Here is a 16,248-nt window from a genome sequence, read left to right as displayed (position 1 = left end):
TCAACAACGAGAACAGAAAACAGATGAACAAATTACGGCTATAGGGACAAATAGAATTTGGAGTCCCAAACCCCCTCAAATAAAATGGACAATGTTGATTGCCAGGGATTGAATCCCCAAAAAGTGACAGGTGCACGGTTATAGTCTGCACGTTATATCTTCGCTGACCACATATAAACTCAGCAAAAAAAGAAACATCCTCTCACTGTCAACTGCGTTTATTTTCAGCAAACTTAACATGTTTAAATATTTGTATGAACATAACAAGATTCAACAACTGAGACATAAACTGAACAAGTTCCACAGACATGTGACTAACAGAAATGGAATAATGTGTCCCTGAACAAAGGGGGTCAAAATCAAAAGTAACAGTCTGGTGTGTCCGCCAGTTGCATTGGGTACTGCAGTGAATCTCCTACTCATGGACTGCACCAGATTTGCCAGTTCTTGCTGAGCGATGTTACCCCACTCTTCCACCAATGCAACTGCAAGTCCCCAGACATTTCTGGGGGGAATGGCCCTAGCCCTCACCCTTCGATCTAACAGGTCCCAGACGTGCTCAATGGGATTGATTGTACCACATGAGGGAGGAGGATGTCTTCCCTGTAATGCACAGCGTTGAGATTGCCTGCAATGACAACAAGCTCAGTCCGATGATGCTGCGACACACCGCCCCAGACCATGATGGACCCTCCAACTCCAAATCGATCCCTCTCCAGAGTACAGGCCTCAGTGTAACGCTCATTCCTTCGACGATAAACGTAAATCTGACCATCACCCTTGGTGAGACAAAACCGCGACTCGTCAGTGAAGAGCACTTTTTGCCAGTCCTGTCTGCTCCAGCGACGGTGGGTTTGTGCCCATAGGCAACGTTGTTGCCGGTGATGTCTGGTGAGGACCTGCCTTACAACAGGCCTACAAGCCCTCAGTCCAGCCTCTCTCAGTTTATTGCGGACAGTCTGAGCACTGATGGAGGGAATGTGCGTTCCTGGTGTAACTTGGGCAGTTGTAGTTGCCATCCTGTCCCTGTCCCGCAGGTGTGATGTTCAGATGTACCGACCCTGTGCAGGTGTTGTTACATGTGGTCTGCCACTGTGAGGGTGATCAGCTGTCAGTCCTGTCTCCCTGTAGCGCTGTCTTAGGTGTCTCACAGTACGTACATTGCAATGTATTGCCCTGGCCACATCTGCAGTCCTCATGCATCCTTGCAGCATGCCTAAGACACATTCACGCAGATGAGCAGGGACCCTGGGCATCTTTTTTTGGTGTTTTTCAGAGTCAGTAGAAATGCCTCTTTAGTGTCCTAAGTTTTCATAACTGTGACCTTAATTGCCTACCATCTATAATCTGTTACTGTCTTTAACAACATTCCACAAGGGGGATGTTCATTAATTGTTTATTGAACAAGCATGGGAAACAGTGTTTAAACCCTTTACAATGAAGATATGTGAAGTTATTTGGATTTTTACGAATTATCTTTGATAGACAGGGTACTGAAAAAGGGACGTTTCTTTTTTTGCTGAGTTTATTATCTTCCTCTGTAGACTGCATCCCCACGTGGTCCACAGGGCGGGCGCATCTCAACTAGCCGAATATGACTGTTGCCTAATTGCCCATCTCATCTATCCACTCTAGCAGAGGAACGAAAGACCTGGGATCGAGGACGCAACTTCTCTGGTCTGAATCCAGATTGCTACCATCTGGATCTGCCATATGCAAGCCACGCGAAACACGCTTAACATTTCAGGCTGTTGTTCCAAGGCTAATTTCGGCTAACACCGCTTTGAACCAGGTGCAGTGTTAGGGTGAGTTGAATGTGCAGCAGCAGTACACTACAACGTTTGACAGAGTTCAGTTACTAAATGCGCATATTGATAAATTCCCCAATAGCATTTGTTTTCTAACTGGGAGTTAAAGTTATGGATTCAACAGTGGATAACCGGGAGAGCAAGGCAGCGCTCCGTCCATGCGTGCCCAGGTCCCTTCTCATGCGCTGTCTGGTGGGGTTCCCTACGGTGGTGTGTTTCATGTTGTCCGTGAGCTCCATAGCCGTGTGCCTGCTCATGAGCTTAAAGACTTACCAACTGGAGAACCGACTGCATGCGCTAGAGATGGAGAAAAACACAGTGTTCAACCCGCCGGAGAGCGCCTTCATGCGCGAGGATGGGACTGTAATACCGACGCCGAGGAGAACTATCGAGACGCTACTGCAAGAGGTAGGCTACACACCGTTGTTTGGGGACATTTAAAATGTAACAGTGAACATATCAAAGTGTATTCCTATTGATTTTTATTCATGAGTTTCCTGCTTGTATCCATACAGTTTTTCCAAATGCGGTGCGTAATGTTGCGCGCAATGACAGCAACATGACTGAAATCGATTCCTCAGACGACGGACTGTATTGATCAAGGCGCTGCTATGTGATGGATTCCTTCTGTCAGTTATTGCCTGATGAAAGATAACTGGTGTAAAGCTTGCAGATACCTACTGCCTGTCTGTGTGCTATGACAGTAGTCTTTTTCACCACATCTCTTTGGAAAAAGCTGTTAGATAGATCTCTCAAAAAGTTGCCTCTTGATAACTGAATAAGGACAGGTAATTGAAAACCTGGTGATGTTTTAAATATTACATCCATTACTTACCTGAACTGTTAAAAGTATCATTATGTAATTACCTTAACTTTATACTTTATTTGATTATATATACATATTACCAAGGTGTTATACAATGATAGATGCCTAAAGAGATTCATGCTCTTTCTTAAGTCATAACATGATTTGTCCACATATTATGTGCCACATTATTCACTAGGGTTGCACATTGAATAGCGGTGGCTTTATTTGGTCTTCTTGTAAACTAATCAAATAAAATACATTTTTATTTGTCACATGCGCCGAATACAGTGAAATTCTTACTTACAAGCCCTTAACCAACAATGCAGTTTTAAGAAAAATAAGTGTTAAGTAAAAAAAATGATAAGTAAAAAATAGAAAATAAAATAGCAGCAGTAATATACCAACAGTGAGGCTATATACAGGGGGTACTGGTACAGAGTCATTGTGCCTGGGGCACCGGTTAGTCTAGGTAATTGAGGTAATATGTAACTGTAGGTAGAGTTAAAGTGACTATGCATAGATAATAAACAGGAGTTGCAGCAGCATAAAAGAGGGAGGCAATGCTAATAGTCTGGGTAGCCCTTTGATTAGCTGTTCATGAGTCTTATGGCTTGGGGGCTTGGGACCTAGACTTGGTGCTCTTGTACCTCTTGCCGTGCGGTAGCAGAGAGAACAGTCTATAACTAGGGCGGTTGAAGTCTTTGACAATTTTTAGGGCCTTCGTCTGACACCGCCTGGTATAGAGATCCTGGATGGGAGGAAGCTTGGCCCCAGTGATGTACTGAGCCATACGCATTACCCTCTGTAGTGCCTTGTGGTCGGAGGCTGAGCAGTTGCCATACCAGGCAGTGATGCAACCAGTCACAATGCGCTCGATGGTGCAGCTGTAGAACCTTTTGAGGATCTGGGGACCCATGCCAAAACTTTTCAGTCTCCTGAGGGGGAATAGGCTTTGTTGTGCCCTTTTCACAACTGTCTTAGTGTGTTTGGACCATGATCGTTTGTTGGTGATGTGGACACCAAGGAACTTGAAGCTCTCAACCTGCTCCTCTAGAGCCCCATTGATGAGAATGGGGGAGTGCTCGGTCCTCCTTTTCCTGTAGTCCACAATCATCTCCTTTGTCTTGATCACGTTGAGGGAGAGATTGTTGTCCTGGCACCACACGACCAGGTCTCTGACCTCCTCCCTATAGGCTGTCTCATTGTTGTAGGGGATCAGGCCTACTACTGTTGTGTCATCAGAAAACTTGATGATTGTGTTGGAGTCATGCCTGGCCATGCAGTCATGGGTGAACAGGGAGTACAGGAGGGGACTGAGCACGCACCCCTGAGGGGCCCCCGTGTCGAGGTTCAGCATGGCAGATGTGTTGTTACCTACCCTTACCACTTGGGGGCGGCCCGTCAGGAAGTCCAGGATCTAGTTGCTGAGGGAGGTGTCTAGTCCCAGGGTCCTTAGCTTAGTGATGAGATTTGAGTGCGCTATGGTGTTGAACGCTGAGCTGTAGTAAACTAATAGCTTTCTCACGTAGGTGTTCCTTTTGTCCAGGTGGGAAAGGGCAGTGTGGAGTGCGATTGAGATTGCGTCATCTGTGGATCTGTTGGGGGAGTATGCGAATTGGAGTGGGTCTTGGGTTTCTGGGATAATGGTGTTGATGTGAGCCATGACCAGCCTTTCAAAGCACTTCATTGCTACAGACATGAGTGCCAAGGGTCGGTAATCATTTAGGCAGGTTACCTTAGTGTTCTTGGGCACAGGGACTGTGGTGGACTGCTTGAAACATGTTGGTATTACAGTCAGGGACAGGTTGAAAATGTCAGTGAAGACACTTGCCAGTTGGTCAGCGCATGCTCGGAGTACACATCCTGGTAATACATTTTGCCCTGTGGTCTTGTGAATGTTGACCTGTTTAAAGGTCTTACTCAAATCGGCTACAGAGAGTGTGATCATACTGTCACCCAGGACAGCTGATGCTCTCATGCATGTTTCAGTGTTACTTGCCTCGACGCGAGCATAGAAATGATTTAGCTCGTCTGGTAGGCTCGTGTCACTGGGCAGCTCGCGGCTGTGCTTCCCTTTGTAGTCTGGAATAGTTTGCAAGCCCTGCCACATCCAACGAGCATCGGAGCCGGTGTAATACGATTCAATCTTAGTCTTGCATTGAAACTTTGCCTGTTTGATGGTTCGTCGGAGGGCGTAGCGAGATTTCTTATAAGCTAGAGTTCCGCTCCTTGAAACCGGCAGCTCTACCCTTTAGCTCAGTGCGGATGTTGCCTGTAATCCATGGCTTCTGGTTGGGGTATGTACGTACGGTCACTGTGGGTATGACGTCATCGATGCACTTATTGATGAAGCCGGTGACGGATGTGGTGTACTCCTCAATGCAACCGGAGAAATCCCGGAACATATTCCAGTCTGTGCTAGCAAAACAGTCCTGTAGTTTAGCATCTGCTTCATCTGGCCACTTTTTATTGACCCGAGTCACTGGTGCTTCCTGCTTTAGTTTTTGCTTGTAAGCAGGAATCAGGAGGATAGAATTAGGGTCAGATTTGCCAAATGGAGAGTGAGGGAGAACTATCAACTGGCTTAAGTCAAACCAAATGGAATGTGCAGTAATCCTCAATCCTGGGCTTCACTTTCCCCTATAAGTCTGATATATGAATGTTTCTACATAAAGTTTGCATTGTTTCAGAACCTCACTCTCTCTTTCTGTTTCTCTCTGTCTGTCCTTCTCTCTCTCTCTCTCTCTCCAGAGACTGAGTGAAGTGATGCCCAAGCTGCGCATGGCGAGAGACATCCCACAAGAGTGTTCCTGCCCACCAGGTATGTCTCTTTCTTCTCTCCTATTGGCTCGTGGTTAGATCATGTTCAACAAAGCCTCTATGCACGCAACACATGAACGTCACATGAACGTCGCATGTATTCAAACACACTCACACAGACATGCACTCACACACATGCTGGACCGTTTTACACTAGTGTCGGTTAATGCTGGGTTGGCTATGTGTAGAAGGAATCCAGAAGAGAGCGTTGAGCTCTCTCTACCACCAGGTGATTTTGACAGTGGTTGACAACATCAAGTTTCCCGGAGGTGTGTATTCAGTGTAAAGGATTGGTGTAGTTAAGCCTGTAGGCATTTGATTAGGATCCTAATTACCTGTTGCAAAAGCAGCAGCTACTCTTCCTGGGGTCCACACAAAACATGACATAATACAGAACATGAATAGAGAAGAACAGGACAGAACTACATCAATTAAAATATAAATGCAAAAAGGTACACGTAGCGTAGATATCAATACCAATATATACCCACAAACTCTCTAGGTCAAATAGGGGAAAGGCGTTGTGCCGTGAGGTGTTGCTTTATCTGTTTTTTGAAACCAGTTTTGCTGTTCTTTTGAGTAATATGAGATGGTACGGAGTTCCATGCAATAATGGCTCTATATAATATTGTAAACTTTCTGGAATTTCTTCTGGATTTGGAGACTGTGAAAAGACCCCTGGTGGCATGTCTGGTGGGATAAGTGTGTGTGTCAGAGCCATGTGTACGTTGACTCTGCAAACTATTTGGGATTTTCAACACATTAATGTTTCTTATAAAAAGTGATGCAGTCAGTCTCTCCTCAACTCTTAGCCAAGAGAGACTGGCATGTATAGTATTTATATCAGCCGTCTGATTACAATGAAGAGCAAGACATGCCTCTGTTCTGGACCAGCTGCAGCTTAACTAGGTCTTTCCTTGCAGCACTCGACCGCACAACTGGACAACAATCAAGATAAGACAAAACTAGAACCTGCAGGACTTGCTTTTTGGAATGTGGTGTCAAAAAAGCAGAGCATATCTTTATTACAGACAGACCGATCCCCCTCAACCATTGAAGCTATATGTTTTGACCATGACAGTTTACAATCTAAGGTAAACTGCTCTTAGTTTTAGTCATATTCAAACCAGTTTATTACTGACCACGCATTCCAAAATTGCAACTCTTTCTTAAGCGTTTCAGTGACTTCATTTAACTGTGGTTGCTGATGCATATATTGTTGAATCATCAGCATACATGGACACACAGGCTTTGTTTAATGCCAGCTGCAGGTCATTGGTAAAAATAAAAAAGAGTAGAGGGCCTAGAGAGCTGCCCTGCGGTACACCACACTTTACATGTTTGACATTAGAGAAGCGTCCGTTAAAGAAAACCCTTTGAGTTCTATTAGATAGATATCTCTGAATCTAAGAGGGACCAGACTGGGACAGGGTTAGGGAGAGGGGCTCGGAGGGACCAGACTGGGACAGGGTTAGGGAGAGGGGCTCAAAGGGACCAGACTGGGACAGGGTTAGGGAGAGGGGCTCAGAAGGACCAGACTGGGACAGGGTTAGGGAGAGGGGCTCGGAGGGACCAGACTGGGACAGGGTTAGGGAGAGAGGCTCAGAGGGACCAGACTGGGACAGGGTTAGGGAGAGAGGCTCAGAGGGACCAGACTGGGACAGGGTTAGGGAGAGGGGCTCAGAGGGACCAGACTGGGACAGGGTTAGGGAGAGGGGCTCGGAGGGACCAGACTGGGACAGGGTTAGGGAGAGAGGCTCAGAGGGACCAGACTGGGACAGGGTTAGGGAGAGGGGCTCAGAGGGAGAGTGTGTGATAAATACCCCCCTAATGTCTCTGGGATGGCCAGGCCAGGGTTGCTCAGTGCCAGGCCTACTCACATTAATAGACGTTCCATCGATATGCCATGTTTGGCCATGTTTGTGGTGTATATTACATGGCCTGATAGTCTGTGAGATACAGACAAACACATAGGCACCGTCAGATTATTATTATTATTAAACACAGACACACGACCAGTCGTCGGCTATTCATGTATTTCTCTAATCGTAACTGATGAGTAATCCTGGAAGTTCCCCTTTTTGGGGGAAATTCAAGTTTCAGTATTTGCCATGCATGTTTCCTCTACTGTAGGACCCAGTTTGATAATGTGTGAACATGACTGACTGTTCCCTTGAAGTTGTTATTGTTACTTATCTAATCGTTGACACGAGAGCTTTTCCTCTGAACTTGTGAAGTACAGAACGGGATCCTAATTCACCATGACTGAGAAAACCTCTGGCTTTGAGGAAGAGTAAAACATAAGGGTGTGTGTGTGTGTGTGCGCGTGCGTGCAGGGCGGTTTTCTTGCTGCTTTCTGTAGTTGGATGGCTCTTGTCTCCTCTGTCGCCAGCCTGGTTTCTACTGACCCAGTGGGAAGGGCAGAGGTTCCAGAACAGGTGAAAGCATTCACATGCCGTCATTTCTGGAGCACCTTCAAAAACATTCCCAGGTCCACGGGTGGCTCTGCTGCATACTGTTGTTTCTCTCTGCTGGTTGTTGGAGGCCTGTTCAGTATGTACTCAATTAGGAGAGGCAAAGCAGAAAGTCCTACTGTTTTACTTCCTATGTACATCATCTCAATGATCGTAGAATAGAGTGTTATAGTAACCTGGTCTTGTAAAAGTAATGTGATTACTCATGATTTTCATGTAATTAGGTTGCTATTGTATTATTTCAGATGTTTGGTTTTATTCTATAGTTAATTATACAAAATGACTGTGTAATCAATGTGGTTTCACCATGGTTGCTCTGGTTTCGGAATATATTCTGAATCTATTTGTAGATCTTCATTTTTTTCTCTATTTAGCCCTAAAGCAGTGTTTGTACATTCTTAGCCAAAATGTGAGTGTCTTAAATGTAACCAAAAAGCCCTTAACCACATTTTTACCATCTCTTAACAATTAGCCCGTCTTTGTCCAGGGTTAAGTTAATTGGCCAGCTGATGTGTATATTTCAGATGGATGTCAGCCAATGAGCATGGGGTTTGTTGAGTCCTCTGCTTTCTTAATATGTTCTCATGGTCTGACTTCAGTATTCAACGTTTGTCGGTTACGTTTAGGCATGAATTCATTTAAGGGTTAAGGTTTGGGATAGGGTCAAAACCAAAACATTTAACTAGTGTCTAGCACTGGAATAGGACCTGCAATCCTCAGAGCCGGAGCTTGCGGCTTTCGCCCGCCCTCCATCCCCATCCACAACGCCTTAGCAAACCGCAAGCCTACTTGATGGTAATAGTGCTCACCGTTGCTCCTAGTGGCCGGTTTTGAAGGCATCTCCCTCCATCCTTGATGTGGTGGGTCCTGGCTGCTGTTCCCACACAGATACCATACTGTGTACTATATTTGATTAGTATATGTCACTGTGTGTATGCATGCTTGCAGACTGTGTGTGTGTGTGATTGTGTACCTGTGTGTGTGTGTCTATGATTGTGTGCATGCAGTGTGTGTGCTTGCGTGCGTGCGTGTTTCCGTACCAGCGTATATGTGTGTGTGTGTACATCAGAACCCCCTGTATGTGTGTGAGTCAGTGAGTCTGTCTGTCGGTCCCGGGTCCTTTGAGGGGCTGAAACAATCTCTGCACGGCTCTGTAAGTCGAGCCCCTCTCACTTCAGCACCCACACTCGCCACCGGAAACCTAACACTCTCTCCGACCACAGCACACACTGAGTCATTTCTCTGTGTGTGTGAGGTAATTCTGTCTCTGCAGCTATCTCTTCACCAAGGAGCTTAGCCCTCAGCAGTCTGCTCCACCGCCACCTATGGGCTCCTGTAGGTATAACATTTAATTAATTGTGCCTTACCAATTAATAATGAAGGTTTAATAGTTGTTTTAGTATCATTATTTGAACGTGGATCTATGGTACTGACTGTAGTCACTCTGGGTGTAAGTGTGAGTGTGTCTGCAAATAAATATAAATGCCTTGTCATGCAATGTGGGGGGCCAGAAGTCTAGACAGAACACATGTCACTGCAGTGAAGGCAGGACCATGACACTGTTATACTCAGCTACAGTGTCAGCCTAGGAGCTATAAGGCTCAAGCCAAGCATGTCACTCAGTCTTTCAGTTTAAGATGTTCAGGTGTTTGCAATTAACACTATCCATGCACCCAACACACACAACACACTTTTGCACTTTATGAAAGCCATGTGTCGCCTGTAGCAGAGTGAAGGGGACATCTCTGTATTTTGCATGGAAGCCATTTTAACAGCCGTGGTATCAGTGGCAGTTCTAGCTTGTATGGCTCCCTGGGCGAACACCCCCTTCAGTGCTTTATTTATTTGGTAGCATTTCGTAGTGTGGCTGATTTTACTAATTGCATATGTACTGTACAAAGTTATGGGTGCGCTATTTGATAGATTCCCTCGCTCCCCCTACCTCAGGCTTTCAGTGGGGAGACCTGAGGTCAACCTACCCCCGCCCCCCTCTCCATCTCGTACTTCTGAGTGGGAGACCTTCCCAGGCAGTAGCCTGCCAAGCTCACAAACTAGAATCAGGGCGCCCACTCCGACAAGGTTAATTGACCCACAGTCCCACACGGTGACATGATATCATTGACGTGACGTGCAAATGAGCGATAGAAAACCGATCGAATGTCACCATTCCGTGCGAGCGCCCCTGGGCGGCTGCCCATGTCGCCTATACCTAAATCCGCCACTGCGTGGTATATAGGTTAGGGGCACCCACAAAAATGAAAGCCCTTTTAACAGCCGTGGTACATAGGTTGGGGGCACCCACCCAAATATACATACAGTACATGTCAACCGGGAAGGGGGGGGGGCAGAGAGACCAGAGGGATAAGGGGTGAGGGGGTGACTGACGTCCTTCTCTGCCAGGTGGGGTGAAAATACATGTTTGTGTATGTGTGATGGGGGCTTCACGGAACCCTGGGTGGTATATGCGCATACACAGACACACATACACACAGACACCACACTCGGGCCCTTTTACCTCCTTGTCTCTCATCGGCCATCTTATTAAAGTTAGCTTTGTAAAACCACCCTGTTTAGAGCTGGGCTGACTCGCACATTCTTCCCTTTGAAAAATAAACAGCTGGATGCAGGCAGGCCACAGTGCAGCCCAAGGAGGACCACGGGACCCCAGGAGAGAGAACCCTCTCATGCCCATAGAAATAGAATGAATAGAACAGGCTTGGGACCTCTAACCGTGCCACTACACAGCACACACAGCCCATGGTTAGTGTGACACACACATATGCGAGGCTGAGGATAGAGCTGCACACACACACACACGCACAGTTCTGCACATGCTAATCCTGGCTGTTAGAAAACACTCCAGAATGGGACTAAAGTGGTAATATTGGCTGTAAAATGGTGATATTGGCTGTAAAGTGGTGATATTGGCTGTAATGTGGTAAAGTGGTGATATTGGCTGTAATGTGGTAAAGTGGTGATATTGGCTGTAAAGTGGTGACATTGGCTGTCATGTGGTAAAGTGGTGATATTGGTTGTCATGTGGTAAAGTGGTGATATTGGTTGTCATGTGGTAAAGTGGTGATATTGGTTGTCATGTGGTAAAGTGGTGATATTGGTTGTCATGTGGTGATATTGGCTGTAATGTGGTAAAGTGGTGATATTGGCTGTAATATGGTAAAGTGGTGATATTGGTTGTCATGTGGTAAAGTAGTGATATTGGTTGTCATGTGGTAAAGTGGTGATATTGGTTGTCATGTGGTAAAGTGGTGATATTGGTTGTCATGTGGTAAAGTGGTGATATTGGCTGTAAAGTGGTGATATTGGCTGTAAAGTGGTGATATTGGCTGTAATGTGGTAAAGTGGTAATATTGGCTGTAATGTGGTAAAGTGGTAATATTGGCTGTAAAGTGGTAATATTGGCTGTAATGTGGTAAAGTGGTGATATTGGCTGTAATGTGGTAAAGTGGTGATATTGGCTGTAATGTGGTAAAGTGGTGATATTGGCTGTAATGTGGTAAAGTGGTGATATTGGCTGTAATGTGGTAAAGTGGTGATATTGGCTGTCATGTGGTAAAGTGGTGATATTGGCTGTAATGTGGTAAAGTGGTGATATTGGTTGTCATGTGGTAAAGTGGTGATATTGGTTGTCATGTGGTAAAGTAGTGATATTGGTTGTCATGTGGTAAAGTGGTGATATTGGTTGTCATGTGGTGATATTGGCTGTAATCCGTTGAATCCTGTAAATGATTAACTGCTGGGATTGGATTGATAAAGGGAAAATGAATGGGATAGGTCTTGGAAATTGAGACATTATGTGTGTGCATGTGTTCATATTCAAAGTGGAAATGACAGGGTTTTAGCAACATTAAATCTTATTAAAATCTGTTCGTTTACACCCCCAGGAAGAATATGACAACACTTTTATGACTACCAATAAATGTACTGGAGAATATTATCTATCATGCATTGAACTGCATCCATCTACTTACTGTATTCTGCCAACAATTCTTTACTGTACGTCATGGAAGTTTGAGTCAAATAGAACCTATTTTTAAAACCTCTTATAAAGTTGGTTTTGAAGCGTAAACTGGGAATTTGATATTTTTAACTGATATTACAGTTGTCTGTTTGCTTCATATCTGCAAAGTAGTTAAAACGCTGTCAGTTCCACTTTAAACAACTGGCTTATATTGGTATTTACCTTCGATGTCTGGCCGTAAACGGTCAGGAAAAGACAGTGAAGATCTCCTTCCACAGAGACCGTGAAATTCTCCTTCCACAGAGACCGTGAAGATCTCCTTCCACAGAGACCGTGAAGTTCTCCTTCCACAGAGACCGTGAAGTTCTCCTTCCACAGAGACCGTGAAGATCTCCTTCCACAGAGACCGCGAAGATCTCCTTCCACAGAGACCGCGAAGATCTCCTTCCACAGAGACCGTGAAGATCTCCTTCCACAGAGACCGTGAAGATCTCCTTCCACAGAGACCGTGAAGATCTCCTTCCACAGAGACCGTGAAGATCTCCTTCCACAGAGACCGTGAAGATCTCCTTCCACAGAGACCGTGAAGATCTCCTTCCACAGAGACCGTGAAGATCTCCTTCCACAGAGACCGTGAAGATCTCCTTCCACAGAGACCGTGAAGATCTCATTCCACAGAGTCCCATGCAGCAACAGCAACACAAACGTATGTTTGACTTAAAGGTCCAGTATATTGCAGCTTTGTGGGCGAGCTGACCAAATTCTAATTGAATTCTCTTTGACACCAAGTAGATATGTTCTATGTGCACTATTTCTATGCTTTATTTTGTTTTTATAAGCATCTCTCCAAGAGGAAGTGGAGACATGAGGTAGAGAGGAAGTGGAGATGCGAGGTAGATCGATGACTGAGATGTCTTTACAAGGTTATCTCACGCTCTGAACCTACCATAATGTAGAGAGTGGATAATAAACATGACATCATTCTCCAACATGCTCTTATTTCCCTCCGTTCTCCCCTCTTCTTCATGATTTCTGATTACTCTAGCAATGGCTACAGAAGGTAAGCCAACGTACAGTATATTGCAGGTCCCATATGTTTTGATATACCTGTACCACCATCTGGAGCAGCATAGCGTATGCTGACTTTCTTCCTTTATTCCTAGTAGTTTGGAAATATAGGATATTTCTCACAGTGCCCTTATTACTGCACTAAACACAGTCGGTCTCAGCCCAGCTCACAGTGGAGTCCACAGAACAGTATGTATTACTGCACTAAACACAGTCGGTCTCAGCCCAGCTCACAGTGGAGTCCACAGAACAGTATGTATTACTGCACTAAAACAGTCGGTCTCAGCCCAGCTCACAGTGGAGTCCACAGAACAGTATGTATTACTGCACTAAAACAGTCGGTCTCAGCCCAGCTCACAGAGGAGTCCACAGTACAGTATGTATTACTGCACTAAACCCAGTCAGTCTCAGACCAGCTCACAGAGGAGTCCACAGTACAGTATGTATTACTGCACGAAACCCAGTCAGTCTCAGCCCAGCTCACAGAGGAGTCCACAGTACAGTATGTATTACTGCACGAAACCCAGTCAGTCTCAGCCCAGCTCACAGAGGAGTCCACAGTACAGTATCTATTACTGCACTAAACCCAGTCAGTCTCAGCCCAGCTCACAGAGGAGTCCATAGTACAGTATGTATTACTGCACTAAACCCAGTCAGTCTCAGCCCAGCTCACAGAGGAGTCCATAGTACAGTATGTATTACTGCACGAAACCCAGTCAGTCTCAGCCCAGCTCACAGAGGAGTCCATAGTACAGTATGTATTACTGCACTAAACCCAGTCAGTCCCAGCCCAGCTCACAGAGGAGTCCACAGTACAGTATGTATTACTGCACTAAACCCAGTCAGTCTCAGTCAAGCTCACAGAGGAGTCCATAGTACAGTATGTATTACTGCACGAAACCCAGTCAGTCTCAGCCCAGCTCACAGAGGAGTCCATAGTACAGTATGTATTACTGCACGAAACCCAGTCAGTCTCAGCCCAGCTCACAGAGGAGTCCACAGTACAGTATCTATTACTGCACGAAACCCAGTCAGTCTCAGCCCAGCTCACAGAGGAGTCCACAGTACAGTATGTATTACTGCACTAAACCCAGTCAGTCTCAGCCCAGCTCACAGAGGAGTCCATAGTACAGTATGTAATACTGCACGAAACCCAGTCAGTCTCAAATGTTGTACTCTCAAATGTTGTATTTTGCCATCATTGTAAACCTGCCACACACACACTATACTATACATTTATTAAACATAAGAATGAGTGTGTTTTTGTCACAACGCGGCTCGTGAGAAGTAACAAAAAGCTCTTATAGAACCAGGGCACAAATAATACTATAGTAACAATCTGTCAGTGGCTTCTGATTAAATTACATTTTCACAGAACCACTTGTTGCAATTTCTATGAGTCTCTCTTGTTCAGATATTGGTAAGTGAACTGGAGGCAGGGCATGAAAGGGATAACGAATCCAGTTGTTTGTGTCGTCTGTTTCGGGAAAGTACTTGCGTAATTGCTCACCCAGCTCAATCTGTGCTTTGCTATATCACGACGCCCAGATGGTAAAGCTTCTCCGTATGCTCCTGGACGCGTTCCTCCATGTTCGGGGTATTTTCTCCTGCTGACTTCATATTGGGGTCAGAGATTCTGTCACGTTGTGCATGTAGGTGGCAGGGAAGTCAAGTGCAGGAGAATTCATCTTGGTATAAATGGAGTATTTTAATAACTCAAAACACAAACTCCAAAACCAAAGTCCATAATAAAATAAATGTGGCTGCAAGATCCCGTCGCACACCAATCCATAAAACATGAACATAACAATAAACCATCTCTGACAAGGACATGAGGGGAACAGAGGGTTAGATCAATGATCAATGAAACATAGATCAATGATGGCTAGAAGACCGGTGACGTCGATCGCCGAGCACCGCCCGAACAAGGAGAGGCATCGACTTCGGGAGAAGTCGTGACAATAGCAATTAAACACTGGAATGGTAGATGTGCAGAAGATGAATGTGCAAGTAGAGATACCGGGGTGCAAAGGAGCAAGATAAATAAATAAATACATTATGGTGATGAGGTAGTTGGATGGGCTATTTACAGATTGGCTATGTACAGGTGCAGTGATCTGTGAGCTGCTCTGATAGCTGATGCTTAAAGCTAGTGAGGGAGATTTGAGTCTCCAGCTTCAGTGATTTTTGCAGTTCATTCCAGTCATTGGCAGCAGAGGACTGGAAGGAAAGGCGGCCAAAGGAAGAATTGGCTCTGTGGGTGACCAGTGAGATATACCTGCTACCGGTGGGTGCTGCTATGGTGACCGGTGAGATGAGATAAGGTGGGGCTTTACCTAGCATAGACTTGTAGATGACCTGGAGCCAGTGAGTTTGGCGATTAGTATGATGCGAGTGCCAGCCAACGAGAGCATACAGGTTGCAGTGGTGGGTAGTATATGGGGCTTTGGTGACAAAACAGATGTCACTGTGATAGACTGCATCCAATTTGTTGAGTGGAGTGTTGGGGGCTTTTTTGTAAATGACATTGCCGAAGTCGAGGATCGGCAGGATGGTCAGTTTTACGAGGGTATGTTTGGCAGCATGAGTGAAGGATGCTTTGTGTCATGGTCGGCATGAGAGACGGACCAAGGCGCAGCGTGATTAAAGTTCCACATCTTTTAATAAAGCGAAACTTCCAAACAAAACCATAAACAAACAACGAAACGTGACATCAGTGGTGCTACAGCAGGTGGGAGAAAGGGCTTCCTAAATATGATCCCCAATTAGAGGCAACGATTACCAGCTGCCTCTAATTGGGAACCATACATCCCAGCCACATAGAAAATCGATGACTAGAACACCCCCCTAGTCACGCTCTGATCTAAACACCATAGAGAACCGAGGGCTCTCTATGGTCAAGGCGTGACACTTTGTTGCGAAATAGGAAGCCGATTCTAGATTTAATTTTGGATTGGAGATGCTTAATGTGAGTCTGGAAGGAGAGTTTACAGTCTAGCCAGACACCTAGGTATTTGTAGTTGTCCACATATTCTAAGTCAGAACCTTCCAGAGTGGTGATGCTGGACGGGCGGGCAGGTGCAGGCAGCGATCGGTTGAAGAGCAAGCATTTAGTTAGCTTTTTTTGCTCAAATAAAAGTAAAACACTTGATATTTCGATGGGGTTGAATGTGGGCCTGTCATTGGCCAAATGCACAGCCAACAATTCCTGTCCCTTCAAAATAAAAGTTCTCCCTTCTAACATCATTATATTAATCTACTATCTATTAAGTCATCTATTAATGCCAAGAT

General features: G+C 45.4%; 1 protein-coding gene across 1 annotated transcript in view; it reads left to right on the top strand.

Annotated features, from left to right (window-relative positions):
• The first annotated feature begins 1,599 nt into the window (after positions 1-1,599).
• Positions 1,600-16,248, top strand: part of LOC115129327 (collagen alpha-1(XXIII) chain-like) — a 297,388-nt gene continuing 282,739 nt past the window's right edge. Inside the window, exons 1-2 of the mRNA XM_065018177.1 lie at positions 1,600-2,216; positions 5,368-5,437. Of these exons, the coding sequence (XP_064874249.1) occupies positions 1,920-2,216; positions 5,368-5,437 (367 nt within the window). The 5' untranslated portion in view covers positions 1,600-1,919. The remainder of the gene's footprint in view (positions 2,217-5,367; positions 5,438-16,248) is intronic.

Source organism: Oncorhynchus nerka, linkage group LG5 (assembly GCF_034236695.1).
Source record: "Oncorhynchus nerka isolate Pitt River linkage group LG5, Oner_Uvic_2.0, whole genome shotgun sequence".
In the NCBI taxonomy this organism is placed as follows: Eukaryota; Metazoa; Chordata; class Actinopteri; order Salmoniformes; family Salmonidae; genus Oncorhynchus; species Oncorhynchus nerka.
Note: the sequence above shows the minus strand (reverse complement) of the source record. Positions and strands in the feature narration are given on the sequence as shown.